This window comes from Aedes aegypti, chromosome 1 (genome assembly GCF_002204515.2).
Source record: "Aedes aegypti strain LVP_AGWG chromosome 1, AaegL5.0 Primary Assembly, whole genome shotgun sequence".
Lineage (NCBI taxonomy): Eukaryota > Metazoa > Arthropoda > Insecta > Diptera > Culicidae > Aedes > Aedes aegypti.
In genome coordinates, this window is record NC_035107.1 from 212,123,992 (window position 1) to 212,142,653 (window position 18,662).

Sequence of the window (18,662 nt, forward strand, 5' to 3'; positions counted from 1 at the left end):
ATTTTCACTTCAATCGACCTCCGTATCAACTCGAATACTCAGATTTGTGCTCTAAATCGTCCTGCGAGATAAAAATTCATCGAAATTTGTTTTTTCTCGGTAAAAGGAACGGTGTTCATTTTACCACCACTTCCCCTAACTGTCATAATGACATGTGTTGCGCTGCATTCTTACGATGTTTACGAACACAGCGCACTATTCATATATTAGTCGCGACGTTTGGAGATTGAGAAAAAATATATTTAAAAAAAATGTTTGTCCTTATTTCTGTCGGATCCATAATAACTTGAGCACATACATCAATCGTCGCATGATCGATTTCTCTTCATCGATCCTCTCTTCTGTAAATAAAGGTGACAAGATGCGGTGTTGTCAGCATTTTTCACCTCATGAAAGATTGCATCGCTATCTTGTGTCCTGAAGTGAAAAAAATGCTAACTAATCCGCATCTTGTCACCTTTATTTATAGAAGAGAGGATCGATGAAGAGAAATCGATCATACGACTTACGCCTTTATTCTAGCATACGCTTGAAATAGCGGGTGCAAGGTATTATTTTTATCAGTGTACAGTGAAAAGCCTTTTGGAGAGTTAACGGCGTGAGCTCTCGTTGTTGCTCGCACGTTTTCGCTTTCGTTGCCGTTGGAAAGTTTTCAACCGTTTTTTCAGTACTCCGTTGATTTCCGAACTGTACAGTCGCGTTTTCAATTGAAGTGGGCTTCACGTGGTGCGCAGCGCATTGATAAAAAGTGCTTTGAAGCCATTTAAGTAATCCGCGAGTGCAAGCTGAAAAAAAGGGGCGATGATGGCCTTCTAGTGCGATTCTGTGCGCGTTCCGGATCGTCCGACCACCTAAACGAAATTTCTAAACATAACCTAAACATAATTCGACGTGACATCACCCGGGTTCGGTTCGGTGTGATCGTTACAAGAAAAAAAAAACAAGCAATGTCCGCCTTGGTCGTTAAGGAGGAGCGTGTCTCCCGGAAGCGCAGATCCTCGACGGATTTGGACGCGTCGTGTAGTTCCGTGGAAAGTTTGCTCGCTTTGGAGGGGGGCCCGGGGGAAGAAGTGGCCGGAGTGAATCAGCAGGTTTTTCGCCTGCAACGGTGCTCCACAGGGGTTGGCCTGTCTCCGATGTCGGAGATAGCGCTGAACCTGAAGGACACCTCGTTGGACACTCCCAAGACCGGACGGGTTAGTAGCGGCGTCGGCGCTGGAGGACGCGAACGGTCCCTGGGCAAAGGTAGGTGCATTTTTTGGGATTGTTTGTGTTTTGGTTGGTCGGTGTTGCGGGCCAGGGATCGTTCAAATATTATGTAACGCAAATTTTTGCGTTTTTGAATATTTGACCATTAAATTTTGCGAAACTTCCGCCCCCATCAGGGATAGGGTGCGACTCAAAACTCTTTCGGTGCAGCACGCGCTGCTGCGAGACAGCACGTTCAATTTGAAAGAGACGTGCTAGTGCAATAAGAATTGTGTTGCACCCATACGCCTCCAATCGCGAAACGCAACATACTGTTAGCCATCTATACTTTAGTAGCGCAACTAGTCAGATGATGAGAGATTTGATTTTTCACGCATCCATCACATGCCGCTGTGGGGAAAAATGTTATTTTCCTGATATAAGACGGTTCACTGTGAAACAGTTAGACGGAAAAGGTAGGAATATCCATTCTCTTTATTTTACATACGTTTGTTTTTTGTATTATTGCACTACTTTCATAAAAATTGAGATCCGGCTGGTAGGAGCACTAGTTTGAGGTTGGAAAACCAGGATATGTGAGGTTAGTTTCATTGGAACTTTCGCCTGAGCGATTTTTGCGCTTGAGTAAAACACGTTTCGGGACATTCTCCGCTGACCCTAAAAATACCATTGGGTAGATAAATGAATTCTCTACCATTGGATCTCATTCAATTTCATACATAAGTGAAGTAAGCGGTGAAAATAAATATTTTGTTCCGAATTTTTTGAAACCATGAATGAGTTTGACATTGCTCTCGTCAACCATCATCATGACGACAGCAGCACACCCTACCGGACGAATTGTCGTATTGGGAGCGTATTCTTTTTTGTGTGCTAAAACTCCCATGTGCCGTTGCTGAAAATCTCTCTGAGCATTAGGCAAGGCTCTCTCAAATAACATCACTTTGCTTTGATGATGGAGTACGGATGGACGCCACTCTCAAACGAACCACACAAACGTTTGTTTACTTCAAATAATACATGAGTTCGCCTCACACATACTTTGATAATTTCGACGACTTCGGTATACTTTTCGTGTTGATCAGGAGTTTTGACAATTTCCTGAACAAATGATTGCTTTGATTAGATTCAATATATCTGACAAAATTTTCGCGTGATCGTTGTGTTTATTGTTGTTTTTGCTTTTAGGAACTAGGTCGGCGATCAACACATAAACAAACCAACAAGCAAATTGTAGTTCGGTCGAACCTGAATCAGGTTGGGGTTGAAACTGTGATTTAGAACGAGTTGCGCCAGTTTCAACGTAGGTTCAAAAACGAATTCTCGCGTAACTTTTCAAAACGGCCTATCTAACAATTCACACATTTCGAGTAAATCGAGCTTGAAGGTTGTGAAAATATATTTTGAAACTGTATCAAAATGAAACAATTTTTCCCCACTGTGTTGCTTGTAGAGGGAAGCAGTGTAATAGAGTTCAACGTATGAAATGAAATTTTGTTAATTTATTTGGAAATTACACTGAAATCTATAAAAACATCAGATAGGACGTTTTGACCAAAAATATGTACATAGGATAAATCACATAGGTCGTTCTGTTTCAACAATTGTTACATTGGACATTCATTTCTGTCATTTTGTTTCAGTTATAGTAACATCGGATATTTTGATTTGAGCACACAACAATCATGTTTTATTTCATTTTGTATCCACGTGCGTTGAACTGCTTCAACATTCAAGTTGAACTGCTCATTTTGTTGCGGTGTGATTATCGCAGGCACCAGCTGTGCTTTGTTTTTATTCATTTGAAGAAGAGACGAATGACCTTCGGGTTAAAGTCTCTCACGAACAACAACAATTTGATTCATTCAATGCCACGCCGTCACTTTTCTCCCCCCGTCTATGTGTCCTATGTAACTACAGAAGGAGGGGAAACGTTGAGCTGTATTTGGGACTTTTTGCTTTCTCACTGTTTCTCTCTCAATATTCCCCCCGTTTCAATGCTGGTTTCGCCCACACTTGTTCGTGTGTGAGTTACCCACTGCACGACGGGTGGTGACGACTGTGTTGCATTCGGCACCAGCCGTCGGCGCAAACAAGAAATAGCGGTGGGAAATGATGACGATGACGGCGCCGTCGATTGTGTTGTAGGAAACCAATGCCAAACAAATACATACATCTTCTCCGCTCTTCGGTGAATGATTGCTCTGCAAATATATGTGCGCAAGTCGCGCATGCACGTTGCTCGTGTTGCTGCCGTGAAGCATATGTATATGCTTCATCGACCATGGATCTCAATAGGATTGATACAATAAGATCATGATGCTGAATATCATTTCCCTACATGCACTCAATTCGCTGATAATCGACATTTTGTTGCGGTGTGCTTATCGGAGACACCAGCTGTGCTTTGTTTTGATTCATTCAATCCAACGACGTCACTTCTTCCCATCCGTCTATGTGTCCTATGTAACAACAGAAGGAGGGGAAACGTTGAGCTGTATGTAGGACATTTTGCTCTCTCACTGATTCTCCCTCAATTTTCCCCCCGTTTTTATGACGGTTTCGCCCACATGATCATGTGAGAGTTTCCCACTGCATGACATGGTGGTGGTGACGGCTGTGTTGCAATCAGCACCAGCCGTCGGTTGAAACAAGAAATTGCGGTGGGGAATGATGACGATGACGACGCCGTCCATCTTGTTGTAGGAACTCGAGAAAGGAGCCCACGTCTAACAAATCTCGCGGAACATTACTAAAGGACCTATCTAACATAGAGAGGCTCTCTTTGTTTACTTTCTCTTTCATTAATAACTGAGTCACGTTAACCTCTTCGGTTGAGTTTTTTGTATGAAACGCTAGTCAAGGAAATTGACTTTCGATCTATAGTGAAAAACTTTCCAAAATCTTTAGTATTCCACTGTTATAATGGAAAGAGAACGAGAGAGGAGAGAACCTCTCATTTGTACATAGGTCCTTTAGTAATGTTCCGCGAGAAATACATAAAGCTTCTCCTCTCTTCGGTGATTGATCGCTCTGCAAATATGTGTGAGCGCGCATGTACGTTGCTCGTGTTGCTGCCGGGAAGCATATTTATATGCTTGATCGACCATGCATCTGAATCAGATTGATACAATGACATCATGATGCTCAAGCAATATCATTCCCCTATATGCACGCAATGCGTTAATAATATGGAAAGAGATGTTGCAGCTGATCCAATCCAGCGAAACGGTAAAACATGGTTTGGCAAAAAGACCAAAATACAGTTTTGTGTAATTCATTCTCTTTTTGTCACTTGAGCGTTTTCAATTTTGCGAGGCAGTGCGACTCTGAAAATATCGACTGAAATGATTGAGAAGCAGTTATTATGGCATTCTATGCATCTAAGTAGTGTCTCAGACACGCTTCTACAAATCATTCTACCTTTTAAACTCCATTCCAAAGCTTTATTCAGGAATGTCCAATGTAACATTAGAATCGTGTTTATTCATAAATGTTACATAGGACATGTGGTTGGTTCTCTGATCAAAGGTCCAATGTAACAATTGATTAAAAGCGATGCAGTTTTGATCATTGGTCATTTTGTTCAGCTTTGAATAGATTAATTTGTTGTTAATATATCAGAACGAGTGTTCTAGTGTGCTGCTGAGTGGTGCAACGCAAATGATTTGCAATGATAATCTCGATTTGTTTACATTTGTTACTTAGGACGTTTTGAAAAGTTACGCGAGAATTCGACATATATTAATGCTGTGTGCGTTTGAAACGCAAATATCAAATGCGGGAAGACCAAACGCGGTAAGATTTTTTTTACAAGTTTTTACAAGGAAGGCGAAGTCGAGAATTCTCGCTAAACATTACTAAAGGACCTATGTACAAATGAGAGATTCTCTCCTCTCTCGCTCTCTTTCAATTATAACAGTGGAATACTGAAGCTTTTGGGAAGTTTTTCACTATAGATCGAAAGGCAATTTCCTTGACAAGCGTTTCATACAAAAAACGCAACAGAGGAGGTTAATGTGACTCAGTTATTGATTAAAGAGAAAGTAAACAAAGAGAGCCTCTCAATGTTAGATAGGTCCTTTAGAAAAGTTGAGCGAGAATTGCTTTTCTACGGAAGTGTCAAGAGTTTTGTTGGTTTTTTTGACGCCGGCAGAGGTGCACAATATCAGTCATATCAGCTGATGGCTGATGGACTAAAACTATCAATATCAGTTGCGAACTATCAATATCACTTTGATCTGACAATCAAGAGCGGTGATGCGACATCGCACTCTAGATCACAATCACTACAGAATGAGTGATCACGTGGTAATTACCCACGCTATTAATGTTTTTCAGTGACCAACACACAGTTTTAATTCGTCTGCAGCACTATTAAGAATATCGTACCGATAAATTGCCATTTTAATTGCCTAATTTAAGGCTAAACTTGACCCATCAGTGATATCCATAGTCTATCACCATCAATGCACTGGTGATGGAGTAGACAGCATGATGTTGATGTGATACGGAATGATTCGAATTGTATCGCAGTCGGCCTGTACAAATCAGCAAATTTCAAGCGTTGATAGTGACAGCAAGCAACTCTGGACGCCGGCTCTTCCGAGGGCAGATTTGTTGTATGAAATTAAAAATAATTTGTCTGGCACAGGGTTCTGAATTTTTGTATCAATGATGCGAAATCTTCGATTTATCGCATGTAAGGAGAATGCTTTTTTGCTTCCTCAAGTGAATAACTTTTTTTCGCTCACACTTATTTTCCCTAGAGTTACGATGGAGGATAACCGAAAATCATACCACTCCAGGGATAATTTCTTTATCACTCCATCACCAACTCCTCCTGAGGATTATCACTAATGTTATAAAAAATGGTTCCGCCGACGGGATTCGAACCTACAACATAGCTGAAAACGACCGCGATGTGTGCACGCTAACCATGCTACCACATTAACTTGACAAGAGCAGTGGTTGATTTGATGCATAAAAGCGCCTGCTGCTTGTGGCGATGAACACATGAAAAGTTCTACATGGAGAGAAAGAGAAAATAAAATTCTCACAGCTGTGGAGTTGTGCCATGATCAATTTTCGCTTTTTTTTTAGACGGATAATTTCGCAAAACAGCTTTTCGCTGAAAATTGTTGTGAGGAAGAAATCCATTCTCGTGAGAATGAGTGAAAATTCGGAAGCTTGGTCTGGCACGTAACAAACAACTTCCTCCCCCCTCCGCATGACTCACCCTACACATAACTCTTTATTTAATTAATGAACGGCCTCTAATAACAAAATAATTTCCGTACATTGTAAGAAATATCCTACGTCCTACTTTCAAATTCACGTCGGGCCCGTTCACAAATTTCATAACGCTGAAGGCGGGCTTGGTTGGCCTTAAGATGTTACAGTTCATACAAAATTCGAAAAAGATTCATACAAAATGCGTTACGAGGGGGTGCGTGGGTGTCAAAAATGGCCATTTTTGGCGTTATGAGATTTGTGAATAAACCCTTAAATGATTTTGAAGTGTAGAGCAAGCAAAAAATGATACGACACCGCCGTCAGTCACATTCGTCCTCGATTATGTTCTCAATGCAAAGCACATTGTGCTTTACTCCATGCGTTTCAAAGAGTAGAGCTGGAGCTATCTTTTGTCTCTCACACAGTTGCGGCAATACTCGCACCTTCTTTTGTGTCACTCAACAAAAACAGGAGACGCATGCAAAAGTCGGGTACAGCACATGCATATATTGCACCGCTCCGAGTTTTCTGCCATTCTCTGGCCCCCATATAAAAAAACTAGCGTAACATTTGAAAAGAACCTAACTGTAAAATGTAAATAAACTCGATTTTTCATTATTCGTGTTCATGTTCGTGTTATATTTTACGTAAATTCTAGCGTAACATTTGAAAAGGGTCTAACTGCAAAATGTAAACAAACTTGATTATTCATTATACGTATCATTTTTTACGTAAATTACTCCTACATACTCTTACGGGCATGCAAAATGCATTATTAATGGTAATTTTATTCAAATTTAAAAGGGCCTTCATTTTCAGATAAAACTAAGAGGGCCTAACTGGTCATAAAACGGCCTAACTGAAAATTTCCATCAAAATCAGATTGGCCCTTCCGTGCATTTTTAATTTTCCTCCATATTTTTCAATATTTAGCCATTGTATAGTGTTTTTCTCACATAATGGAACCTAGTGAAATATTTGAAAAGGGTCTATAAGCATAACGTAAAAATTGAGAAATGCTCGATTGAAGATTCTGTAACATATTGATTGTTACTATTTTAAACTCATTGCTATAGTTTTAAACTTTTGTTCGACTCTCATAGTCTATTACTGGGCCACGTAACGTTTTAAATCTAACATAACATAAAAACTAGTAAAAAATGTTCAATTCAAACATCATCGGCAGATAGGCCCTTTTACGAGTCTTCAAACCAGTTAGGCCCTTTCAAGTAGGCCCTTTAATTGAACATGGTTTCAGTTAGGCCCTTTTGTTTAACATAGTTCCAGTTAGGCCCTTTTGGAATTTGTTAATTTTATTGATTATTGAATAGATTTTCAAAGTTTTAGAACAAAATCAATCGATTATGTGGCAGCGTCCATTTATTACGTAACGCTAAAATTGGAAATTTTTGACCCCCTCCCCCCCCCCCCCTCCGTAACACTTTTTGTATGAAAAATTTCAAATTTTTGTATGAGCCGTAACGCTGGAGCCTACTCCCCCCTCCCCCTAGAGCGTTACATAATTTGTGGATGCCGCCTGTGAGAAAATCAATATTGAATATTGAAAATTCTTTATTGAAGATTCAGTACTATATTGATTATTCATATTTCAAACCCTTTCTCCTATTTACTAGTTTTATACTTGTGTTCGACACTCATAATAGTCTACTAGGTGGCCCATGGCGTTTTAAATCTTAAATAACAAAACAACTCGTGAAAATGGTTGAATTCAAACATCATCGGCAGATACGCCCTTTTACGAGTCTGCAAACCAGTTAGGCCCTTTGATTGAACCTGGTTTCAGTTAGGCCCCTCCAGTTAGACCCTTTTATTAAACTTAGTTCCAGTTAGGCCCTTTTGGAATTTGTTAATTTTATTGATTATTGAAGTGATTTTCAAAGTTTTAGATCAAAATCAATCGATTAGGTATGTGAGAAAATCAACATTGATTAATAAAAATTCTTTATTGAAGATTCAGTACTATATTGATTCCTATTTCAAGCCCATTCTCTTTTTTACTAGTTTTATCATAATCTTAATGCGAAGTTAGTTGGAAAACTGATTTTTTATCCTGAAAAAAAAAATCAATTACATTAAAAATTTTGAATAATTTTTATTTGTTAATTTTTATTTGTTGCCTCTAGGTGTGGATCGAGTTCCAAAAGTCGCGATTTTCACAAAAACAAATTCGTTTGTTTTTGTAACAGCCCTGCAAGAATTGTTCTTATACTTCTTCTTAGCATTACGTCCTCATTGGGACAGAGCCTGCTTCTAAGCTTTGTGTTTAATGAGTACTTCCACAGTTATAAACTGAGAGCTTTCTTTGACAAGTTGCCATTTTCGCATTCGTATATCGTGTGACAAGTACACTGAGAAAAATCTATGGATTTCGTAATTGACTTCACGGTATAATAACATGTGTATCAACATTAGGTTGTCATGTGAAACAAACATGAATATCCAAATATTAAATCATGAAAACCAACTGATTTGCTTATTGAATTCGAAATGTAGTGGCTTTAGATAGTCATGTGTTGTGATAGAACATAAATGTCAAGGGACTGGAAGAAGAAATTTGGTAGAAAAACTTTTTCTCCCCAAAATATGGATCCGAGGCTCCTCTGCTTGTCGCAAGCTCTCTTGATTTTTTTTTCAAACCCGTGAGCCAGCAACAAGCGGGGCGCCGCAAATCCATAATTTGGGAAGCCAGGGATAAGCATATTCCATTTTTTTTTTTTTCGAAACTGAAAGCCGGGAAAATCTGTTGATGGAATCCGATTTTTCTACTAAACTATACATTATAATCAATGTTTTCTTATAGAAAGGTAGAACTCTCGTGTATCGGTCAACTTCACTAATAAAAGAAAAATCGAATTCACAAATTTTCATCTAACACTTTCAGCTTCAAAATTTGCTTCTTCTCTTTGGAAGCATGATGATGACTGTCGTTCGACACGAGGTCCAACCGCAATTCAGGTCACTATGCATCCCATGGGTTGATCACAAACAATTTAGAAGCTTTGAACATGGAAATCGATAGCATAGCTCATGGATTTCATCATAACAATCTCATTGCGCAAATCAATGAATGGACCAACTTGAACATGATGATTATGACACAAGATAACCATAAGCAAAACACACTGAATCCGTGTTGGAGTGATGATCTATGCGGCCAAAGGTTGACACATACGAATCTGAAGAGAACTTATGTGGAAAAAATATGGAATCCCTGTTGTCGGTTGATGAATCAATCCATGAAGCAAAACATAGGAATTTAATGTGTAACACATACGAAGTTTGCAAGAAAATCATAGCAAATCGATATGGACGTTCATGAATCGATCCATAATTTTAAACACACAGATCGAGCGTGTGGATTTTTATCAGTGTAAACTAAAACCATGTCCAATCAAAAGGACAAATTAAAAGGCCAAACTGGTTTGAAGGTTCGTGAAAGGCGCTGTCCATTAATTACGTAAGACAATTTTGGCGCTTTTTAGACCCCCCCTCCCCCCATAGTAAGGTTTTTTTGTATGAAAATTAAAAATTATTTGTATGGCACGTAAGAAATTCCAAAAATCATCATCAGAATCAGATTGGTTTTTTGTATTTTTCAACATTTTATATTGTTTTTTTTTTTCACATGATCCTTAAAATTTTTAAGGAATTGTACATTTACACCAACTTTTATTATAGTTCGCTAATTCGATATCGAGATACAAATCATCGAGTAACGAAGAGTTGAATGCATTAAAACAACTTCACTCAGTCTTCCAAACAGAATCCATTTTTTTTCTATGCTTAAGACTGCATCAATTTGACATTATTGTTGAGTTATAAATTCCTATATGAAGCTGGTGATCTCAAAAACAAAAGACAAGGAAGAATAGAATTGCGGTGTAAACTACGATTCGGGTTCCTTAAAAATGTTTTCAACAAGAATTTGTGGAAAGTGAAATTTGAGGAAATATGATTCTAGAAAAGGATAAGAATGCTAAGAAAAAAACCGTACATGGTTAAAAATTTCTTTTATTTTTTTCAAAAATTGCTGCAAAATTATTAAAGCAGTTTAAAGGAAGTTCCTTCCTGGATTCCTAAAAAATATTATTTAATCTATCAAAGTATCGTTGATTTCTTGACGATTTTCAAAACAATTCCTATAGAACTTTCAGAGTGTCAAGACGTTCTTGGCTGATTCAGAATTGCCGTAGAAATTTCTACAAGTAGCTCTTAGGAATTCTTGATTTTTTTGTATTACAGTTAACTCTCCCTTACTCGATATTCCGTATCTCGATATCGAGTTAGGGAACCATAGTAAAAGTTGCTTTTCATGGCTAACTCGATGGTTCCTTGGAACGCAGTTGCACTGCTTTTGTGTTCTGTAACTCGATACCTCCCTAACTCGATGGTCCCTTCAATATCGAGTAAGGGAGAGATGACTGTAGTATCATTCCAAACATTACATTCATTTCTTATATCTAGGTGTTCTGTGTTATTATACAACACTATCATCCTAATTTGGTAAAACATTTTGTTAACAACATGTTACATTTCATTTGCCGTAGCAGTTCAGATTTTTTACATGTGAGTTGATTTCACCTGCTTATAAGAGAAAAAAACGTTTTGATTTAACTTAACCTAACTTAACCTAAACATATAACGCATTAATCGTGGCAATAGAAGATTGTAACGATTTTTTCCTGAAATTATTAATGATTTTATTTGACATTTGTTCCAATGTTTCAACATTGGATATTCTATAAAACTCATTACTACTATACCAGGGAGGGAGCCTCAGAATCATTTTTAAAATTTTATTTTGAATTCTCTACAGAGCTCTGTTTCTGGTATTACAAAATATCAAAATATATTTTTGTTATTATGATAACATTTCGTCAAAACTTCTTTTGTCTAATTCGATAAGCATCCAACCAGTACATGTTTAAAACATATTTGGATGCTAATACATGAATCCTATCTTGTGTTATATAACAAAATTGCTCTAAAGTGATCAACTTCCCCCCATTTTACGGTAGCTGTAGAAAATTTCTGCAAGGAATCAGCGAGAAATTTCTTAAGCGATTTGTTTTCAGTAGCAAATCAGGCAACCAGACCATCGCGTTTTTTTTCTTCATCCTACGGTCTGCCTAACCGTTTGCAAACGATTACCTGTAGTAGTTGAAGCAGTGGATCTTGCGTGGCACATTGCATGCCTTCTGGAGCTTTAGGTTCTGATGTATAGGCGGCGCAGTTGTTTGCTTTTTAAATTGATTCTGTTTTCTTATGTTTTTGTCAGCATAGAGGAAGTAGTGCATGTTATGTTGGTCTTTGATTTAGAGAATGCATGATAGGCACCGATTCAAAACATCCCAGGTTTTTCTTAAGCTGTACCGCTCAAGAAAAGTGAAAATTTCTTCGAAAAGAATGGTCAACAAATTTCCTACAGCCAGCTCTATTTAAAATAACATTTCTTTTCAACTGCGTATTCCGATCAAAGAAAAATACTTTTCTTGAGCATTCTGGCTAGAAACTCCCACGCAACGAAATATGCTATTACATTTCTTATCCAGTGCACAGTGCCCAATAGGCCGTCCCTTATTTTTCGAAAATGCGAAATGTTATGAGTTCGTCATTATAAAGCAGGCCTGCCCAACCTTTTCGAACCGCGGGCCACATCGCAGGAACAATTTTGTGTCGCGGGCCACATTTTTAAACGCACAATTATTCCCATGAAGTCTGACGAAAGGCAGTAAATGAAGTTCATAAAATCTGACGAAAGATTTTACAACTTTCGTGCCTAGGATTCCTTAGGAATCTCACTCAATAATCATTTTGAAATGCCACCTAGAAATATTTAAAAATTCTTAAAATTATTTCAAAACAAACCTCATCATTTTATTATAAATTTGTTTAGTTTTCTGGCAAAATGTCACATACATTATGTTGTAATTTGGCACGGATTTTACAACATTATGTATTGAATTCTTTGAAAATTTTGGCTATGGAATTCTGGTAAAAATTCTATGAGAATCTTGTCAATGTTATCCGCGAAAATCGTGTCCAGAATTCTTAAAAAAAAATCTGTTCAAAATTTTGTAAAAAGCCTGCCTTTCTTATAATCCTGTCAAGGATGAATGTCAACTGAATGAATGTCGAAGAAAGTCATGGCAGAAACATTGTTGAAACACCCATAATTTGAGATTAGGAATTTGAATAAATTAAGTATCTAAGAAGGTTAAAAAACAAAACAATTTAAATAACTACTTTGCTAATATTTTAGGTTGAAACTAAATTGAAAATTAAATAGGCTTAGTATGTTTTAATTTCGGGTTGGTAGAATATAAAACGGGCCAAATATGAGAAGAATCTTCGAACCCTCCACGGGCCGTACGTTGGGCAGCCCTGTTATAAAGTGCTTGTTTTGGTAAGAAGAAAATCAGGTAAAAATTTGAAGTCCGTACGTGTACGCTTAGTGGTTCCCCAACGGCCCTAAAGTTATTAGGCGTAAATCGAGCTCGCTGCTATAGTGCACGCAGCATGAGTATGCAAAGCCACCAGTAACAAACTGTCCTACGCGCGTTGATAATCAGCATAGAAGTTTGTTTTCTTTGGGGTGATTCAAATATTACGTAACGCAAAATTTGCCAATTTTAGACCCTTTCCCTCCCCCACATAAATGCTTTTGTATGAATAAATTTAAAATTGTTGTATGGACCGTAACACTATGGAAGACCCCTCCCTCCCCTGTTGCGTTACGTAATATTTGAACGATTCCTTTGTAGTTATGAATTTTATGTCAGCGTGCAGTGTTATGAAGATATCCACATTGTAAAATATTATTTTTCTTGAAATTCTATGCTGATCATCAATTTGTTACTAGTGGCTTTTCGTACTCATGTTGCGTGCACTGTAGCAGCGAGCTCGATTCGGCGCACGGGGTCATCTACGCCTAATACCTTTAGGGTCGTTGGGGGACCACTTAGCGTTCACGTACGGGCTTCAAATGTTAACCTGATTTTTTTCTTACCAAAACGACCACTTTACAATGACGAACTTATAACATTTCGCATTTTCGAAAAATAGGAGACGGCCTAGTGCCCAATGGTCGTCTTTTAATTGTTGTTCAAACGAGAAAACCCTAATAAGTTATATGTCAGGAACCCAATTCAAAGAAAACATTTATTCATTTCTACATCCCTATTTTCCTGACAACGGAAAGGTTTTAATTTTATATTTAATCAAATAGGGTAAATGCACCGGTTTTGGCCAGCCTAAGAGAAAATGTCAATAAAAATTAAATGGGAAGCCGTATTTATACTACAAATATGTCAAATGCAAGCTTTCAATCCATATAATGTGTGTAAAATATCAAAACTGAGCTATATCCATTTTTTCGCTTTAAAAAAAACCCGTTGGTCAATACAGGCCAACTCAACCAGTTTCGGCCAGAGATTTATCTTCGGTTCCTAAATAGGCCAGTCGCATTGATTTCTCATGAGAGTAGCCAAATTAAGAGTGTCCTGGCCAAATTAGGTGTATGGGATATAAAATTATAAGGAAAATGAATTGTTTCTCTTATGTTTTGAATCAATTTGGACGAGTAAATGAATGTAACTCTATCATGTGAATGTAATCTACTGAACACAAAAGGCTGATTGCCTTTTTAAAACGGTGTATTATCCTCTATGGCTACAACTGGCGTATGGCCAAAACCGATGCTTCTTTCCTAAGTTCTTCGTCTCGATCTCGATTTTTTCTCGATGGTCCCTTCGATATCAAGATGTGGAGATTCGACTGTACCTCCAAATTTTCTGCAAAGCTAAAATGATTGAATTGCATGAAACTCAGTACGATGCACTTCTACAAGGAGCAAATTGTTACAAATATGAGGCCGGTAGTTTGTAAAAAATCCCCTGCTGAAGTTAAACAAAAGTTCTAGGTATGCGTACAGTTCCTTTTCTCGTTACTTTCACAATTTTCTCTCTTCGGACAATCACCTTGAGTTGAAACTGATCAATCTCACTTCAATATTTAGGGCTCATGCTTGATAAGAATTTATTTTTCAAAAATCACATTGAGGGCATTCAAGCCAAATGTAATAAATATGTAAAATGTCTTTATCCCCTTATTAATAGAAAATCGAAACTTTGTCTTAAGAACAAGCTTTTGATATTCAAACAAATTTTCAGGCCAGCCATGCTGTATGCTGTACCAATATGGATTAGCTGTTGTAATACCAGGAAGAAAGCTCTGCAGAGAATTCAAAATAAAATTTTGAAAATGATTCTGAGGCTTCCTCCCTGGTATAGTACCAATGAGTTACATAGAATTTCCAATGTTGAAACATTGGAACAAATGTCAAATAAAATAATAAATAATTTCAGGCAAAAATCGTTACAATCTTCTATTGCCACGATTAATGCGTTATATGTTTAGGTTAAGTTAGGTTAAGTATATTTAAAGCGTTTTTTTTTTCTCTTATAAGCAGGTGAAATCAACTCACCTGTAAAAAATCTGAACTGCTACGGCAAATGAAATGTTATATGTTGTTAACAAAATGTTAATAAAATCTTAAATTTGTTTTACCAAATTAGGATGATAGTGTTGTCTAATAACACAGAACACCTAGATATAAGAAAGGAATGTAATGTTTTGGAATGATACTAATAAAGAAATTCAAAAAAAAAAATCTCACTTCATAGTGAGGCTAATTCAAGAAAAACATAGAGAAATTAGATGCAAATTCGATGAGATTTTTAGGAAAATAAATTATGTTCAATATTATTTTAATAAATTAGGGGAAATGTAAACATACACTGATCCACTATGATAACAATTTATGTTATGAACAAAAAAATATAACCCACCCTAATTAGAATGCGGCATAACTCTGTGTATATGTGGTCTTAGGGGACGGACCTGGTGTAGTGGTTAGAATACTCGCCTCTCACGCCGAGGACCTGGGATCGAATTCCATCCCCGACATAGTCACAAAAAATTTCAGTGACGACTTCCTTCGGAAGAGAAGTAAAGCCGTTGGTCTCGAGATGAACTAGCCCAGGGCTAAAAATCTCGTTAATAAAGATATAAAAAAAAATGTGGTCTTAATCTGTACGTTAAAACCAAAACCATGCAGAAGGTGTCTGGGAAGGGTGTTCATCCATCCGCGAAATACGGGAAAAGCGGAAAAAAACCCGGGAATTACAAAATGGCCGGGAAAATACGTGAAGGACCCGGGAATCTGGAGAAAACACCGATAAAATATGTATTTAAAAAATGAGAAAACTGGTTTCTTTCAATTTCAAGCATAATGAACATAACAAGAACATTTTTCCGGGACGTGCGCTCAACTCGTACTTCGCATCATGGCTAGTTTTTGGTGAGCTTGTTGTTTGCTTGGTGAGAAAGTTAACAATTCATTTTTTTTATCAAAATCCTGTATAAAAAATCGTTGATTTTTTGGGGAGTAGTTAGTTAGATTTTTCTGACAATGGGTTACATGCATGTCCTGATTCGCTACTCTCCACACCGTAACGCACATGCGCTAGTGTCTATGCACGAAAATTCGCTAAAAGGTAACGCGAAAAATATTTGTATGGCGGAAAACATCTGAGCGGTTCCACAGAAAATGACGACTTTTTTTCCCAAATTTCATTTTTATATTTTTTTGATTTGGATGAAATTTTGCACATGCTTTCTTTATGCCCAAAAATGTTTTTTTTTGCATCATCGGCTCGCCATTTTGACTCTAGCCTTACTTTTGAGAAGGGCCTAAGAAAAAAAAATCCTTAATAATTTTCAAAAAATTATAACTTAGAAACGGTTTGTCCGATCAGTTTGGTGCCTTCCGCAAAGTTTTAGGTTATTGTTGGGACTATCTATACACTGTAAAAAAAAAAATGTAATTTTTTATATATCGAAAATAAAGCTTAAAAATCAATTTTCTCAAAAATCGGATTTTTGATTTTTTTTAATTTTTTTATATGTTAAAGTAGACAAAAAATGAAGTCTTTTGCACAGTGGGTCAAGATGGAGAAATCATGGACAAAAAAGTTGATTTTTTTTTAAAAAAAGGTTGATTTTTCAATATGGTCTAAATAAACTTTTTGAATGCTTTTCGACCCGATTTTATGAAATTACGCAAAATTTTCAACAAAAAAGGTATATGAGAAAATTTTGCTAATTGCTACCGAAACGTTTGAAAAGTTTATTATGACCATTTTCAACAAATTCACCTTTTTTTAAATCATAACTTTTTTGTCCATGATTTCTCCATCTTGACCCACTGTGCAAAAGACTTCATTTTTTGTCTACTTCAACATATAAAAAAATAAAAAAAATCAAAAATACAATTTTTGAGAAAATTGATTTTTAAGCTTTATTTTCGATATATAAAAAATCACAACATTTTTTTTACAGTGTATATTTTTTATCCCAACAATAACCTAAAACTTTGCGGAAGGCACCAAACTGATCGGACAAACCGTTTCTAGGTTATCATTTTTTGAAAATTTTTAAGGGTTTTTTTCTTAGGCCCTATAAATAGGACAGTACTTGTAGTGCAAATATCTTGAAAATAAAGAGGTTTACAAGAAAACTGTCTTCTGCAAAGTTGATCACAGGATTGCTGACTTCCACTTGGTAACTATTTTAATTCAGAATTAACTCACCAGGTGGCGCACAGACGCTCATATCTTCATCGCTCATATCACGCATCAGACGTTTTGCTCATATCTTAGTCCAGCAATGAGATACAAAATTGGTGTCTTCGAAAAAGTTGAACAACTAAATAATACCTATTTGCATAGAACCTTATAAATTCTGAAAACACTCAAAAAATGGCGCTAGTGTGCCAATACTGTATTTGCTTGTATCTTAGTCCAGTTATGAGATACAAAGTTGGCGTCGTCGATGAAGTTGATCAATTAAATGAGACTAATTCGCCTAAAATCTTTTTAGTTCGTAAAACACTCAAAAGCTGGCGCTAATGGTCGAACATGTTGATTGTTTATATCTATGTTCAGTGATGAAATACAAAGTTGGTGTCTTCGACAAATGTGTTCAACTGAATGAGATCTAGTCACCCGAAAACTTATTAGTTCGGAAAACATTCTTTAGATGGTGCTAGTGAGCAGATTTTATTTGTTTGATTTTTCGCCTAAAATAGTTTTAGTTCGGAAAACACTCAAAAGATGGCGCTAGTGGTCGAACATTTTGATTGTTCATATCATATCTCAGTTCAGTGATGAGATACAACATTGGTGTTCAACTGAATGAGATCTACTCACCCGAACATTCATAGGTTCGAAAAACATTCATTAGATGGCGCTAGTGGGCAAAGACTTTATTTTGCTAATATTGAACAACTAAATGAAATCTTTTTACCTAAAACCTTATTAGTTCGGAAAACACTTACAAGGTGGCGCTAGTGGTCAAATATTTTTTAGCGATGAGATTCGAAATGGGTGTCTTCAACAAAAGTGTTCAACTAAATGGGATCTATTCGCCCAGGAACATAGTAGTTTGAAAAACTCTCCCAAGGTGGCGCTAGTAGTTAAACATATTATTTGCTTTTATCGCAATCCAGTGATTGGATACAAAGTTAGTGTCTTTGACAAAGTTGAAGAACTAAATGAGACTTATTCGCCTGGAAACTTATTACTTCGGAAATCACCTAAATGGCACTACGGGGCACACATTTTATTCGCTTATATATAAATCCTTCTTAGTTCGGAAGTCATTCTCATGATGGTGCTAGTCGTCAAATATTTTATTCGCCTATATTGAAGTCCAGTGATGAAAAATTTGGTATCTTCGAAAACGGTGACCAACTAAAGGAGATATTTTCGCAAAAAGAACTTATTAGCTGGGAATTGCTTTTATGTGCGAAACATCAAGGGAACAACCAATAAGAAATTGGTCTGCCTAGATCAAAACAATGGATACTTACTCTCGAGTCGAGCAACAATCGCTTATTTTGGATGCAATGCTCCTTACATTTTTAGATGAACCTCAACCACCATTTATTGAAGGCTAAATGAAGAAAACACATGTGTTTTTGCCGTCGAATGAAGAAGATGATCTTTTGAAGGGAGTAAAGAACGAAAAAAACGATTAATTGGCCTATCCATCCATGAACTGAACTCCAAGAGTGATGGGCGGCTGTCAAATGAGAGTAAAATTGAATAGCCGCCAACCTAAGTGCAGAACCAGTT

At 37.0% G+C, this 18,662-nt stretch overlaps 1 protein-coding gene across 1 annotated transcript in view; it reads left to right on the forward strand.

Annotated features, from left to right (window-relative positions):
- The first annotated feature begins 606 nt into the window (after positions 1–606).
- LOC110674320 overlaps positions 607–18,662 on the forward strand; it is a 200,538-nt gene continuing 182,482 nt past the window's right edge. Inside the window, exon 1 of the mRNA XM_021838608.1 lies at positions 607–1,245. Within this exon, the coding sequence (XP_021694300.1) occupies positions 948–1,245 (298 nt within the window). The 5' untranslated portion in view covers positions 607–947. The remainder of the gene's footprint in view (positions 1,246–18,662) is intronic.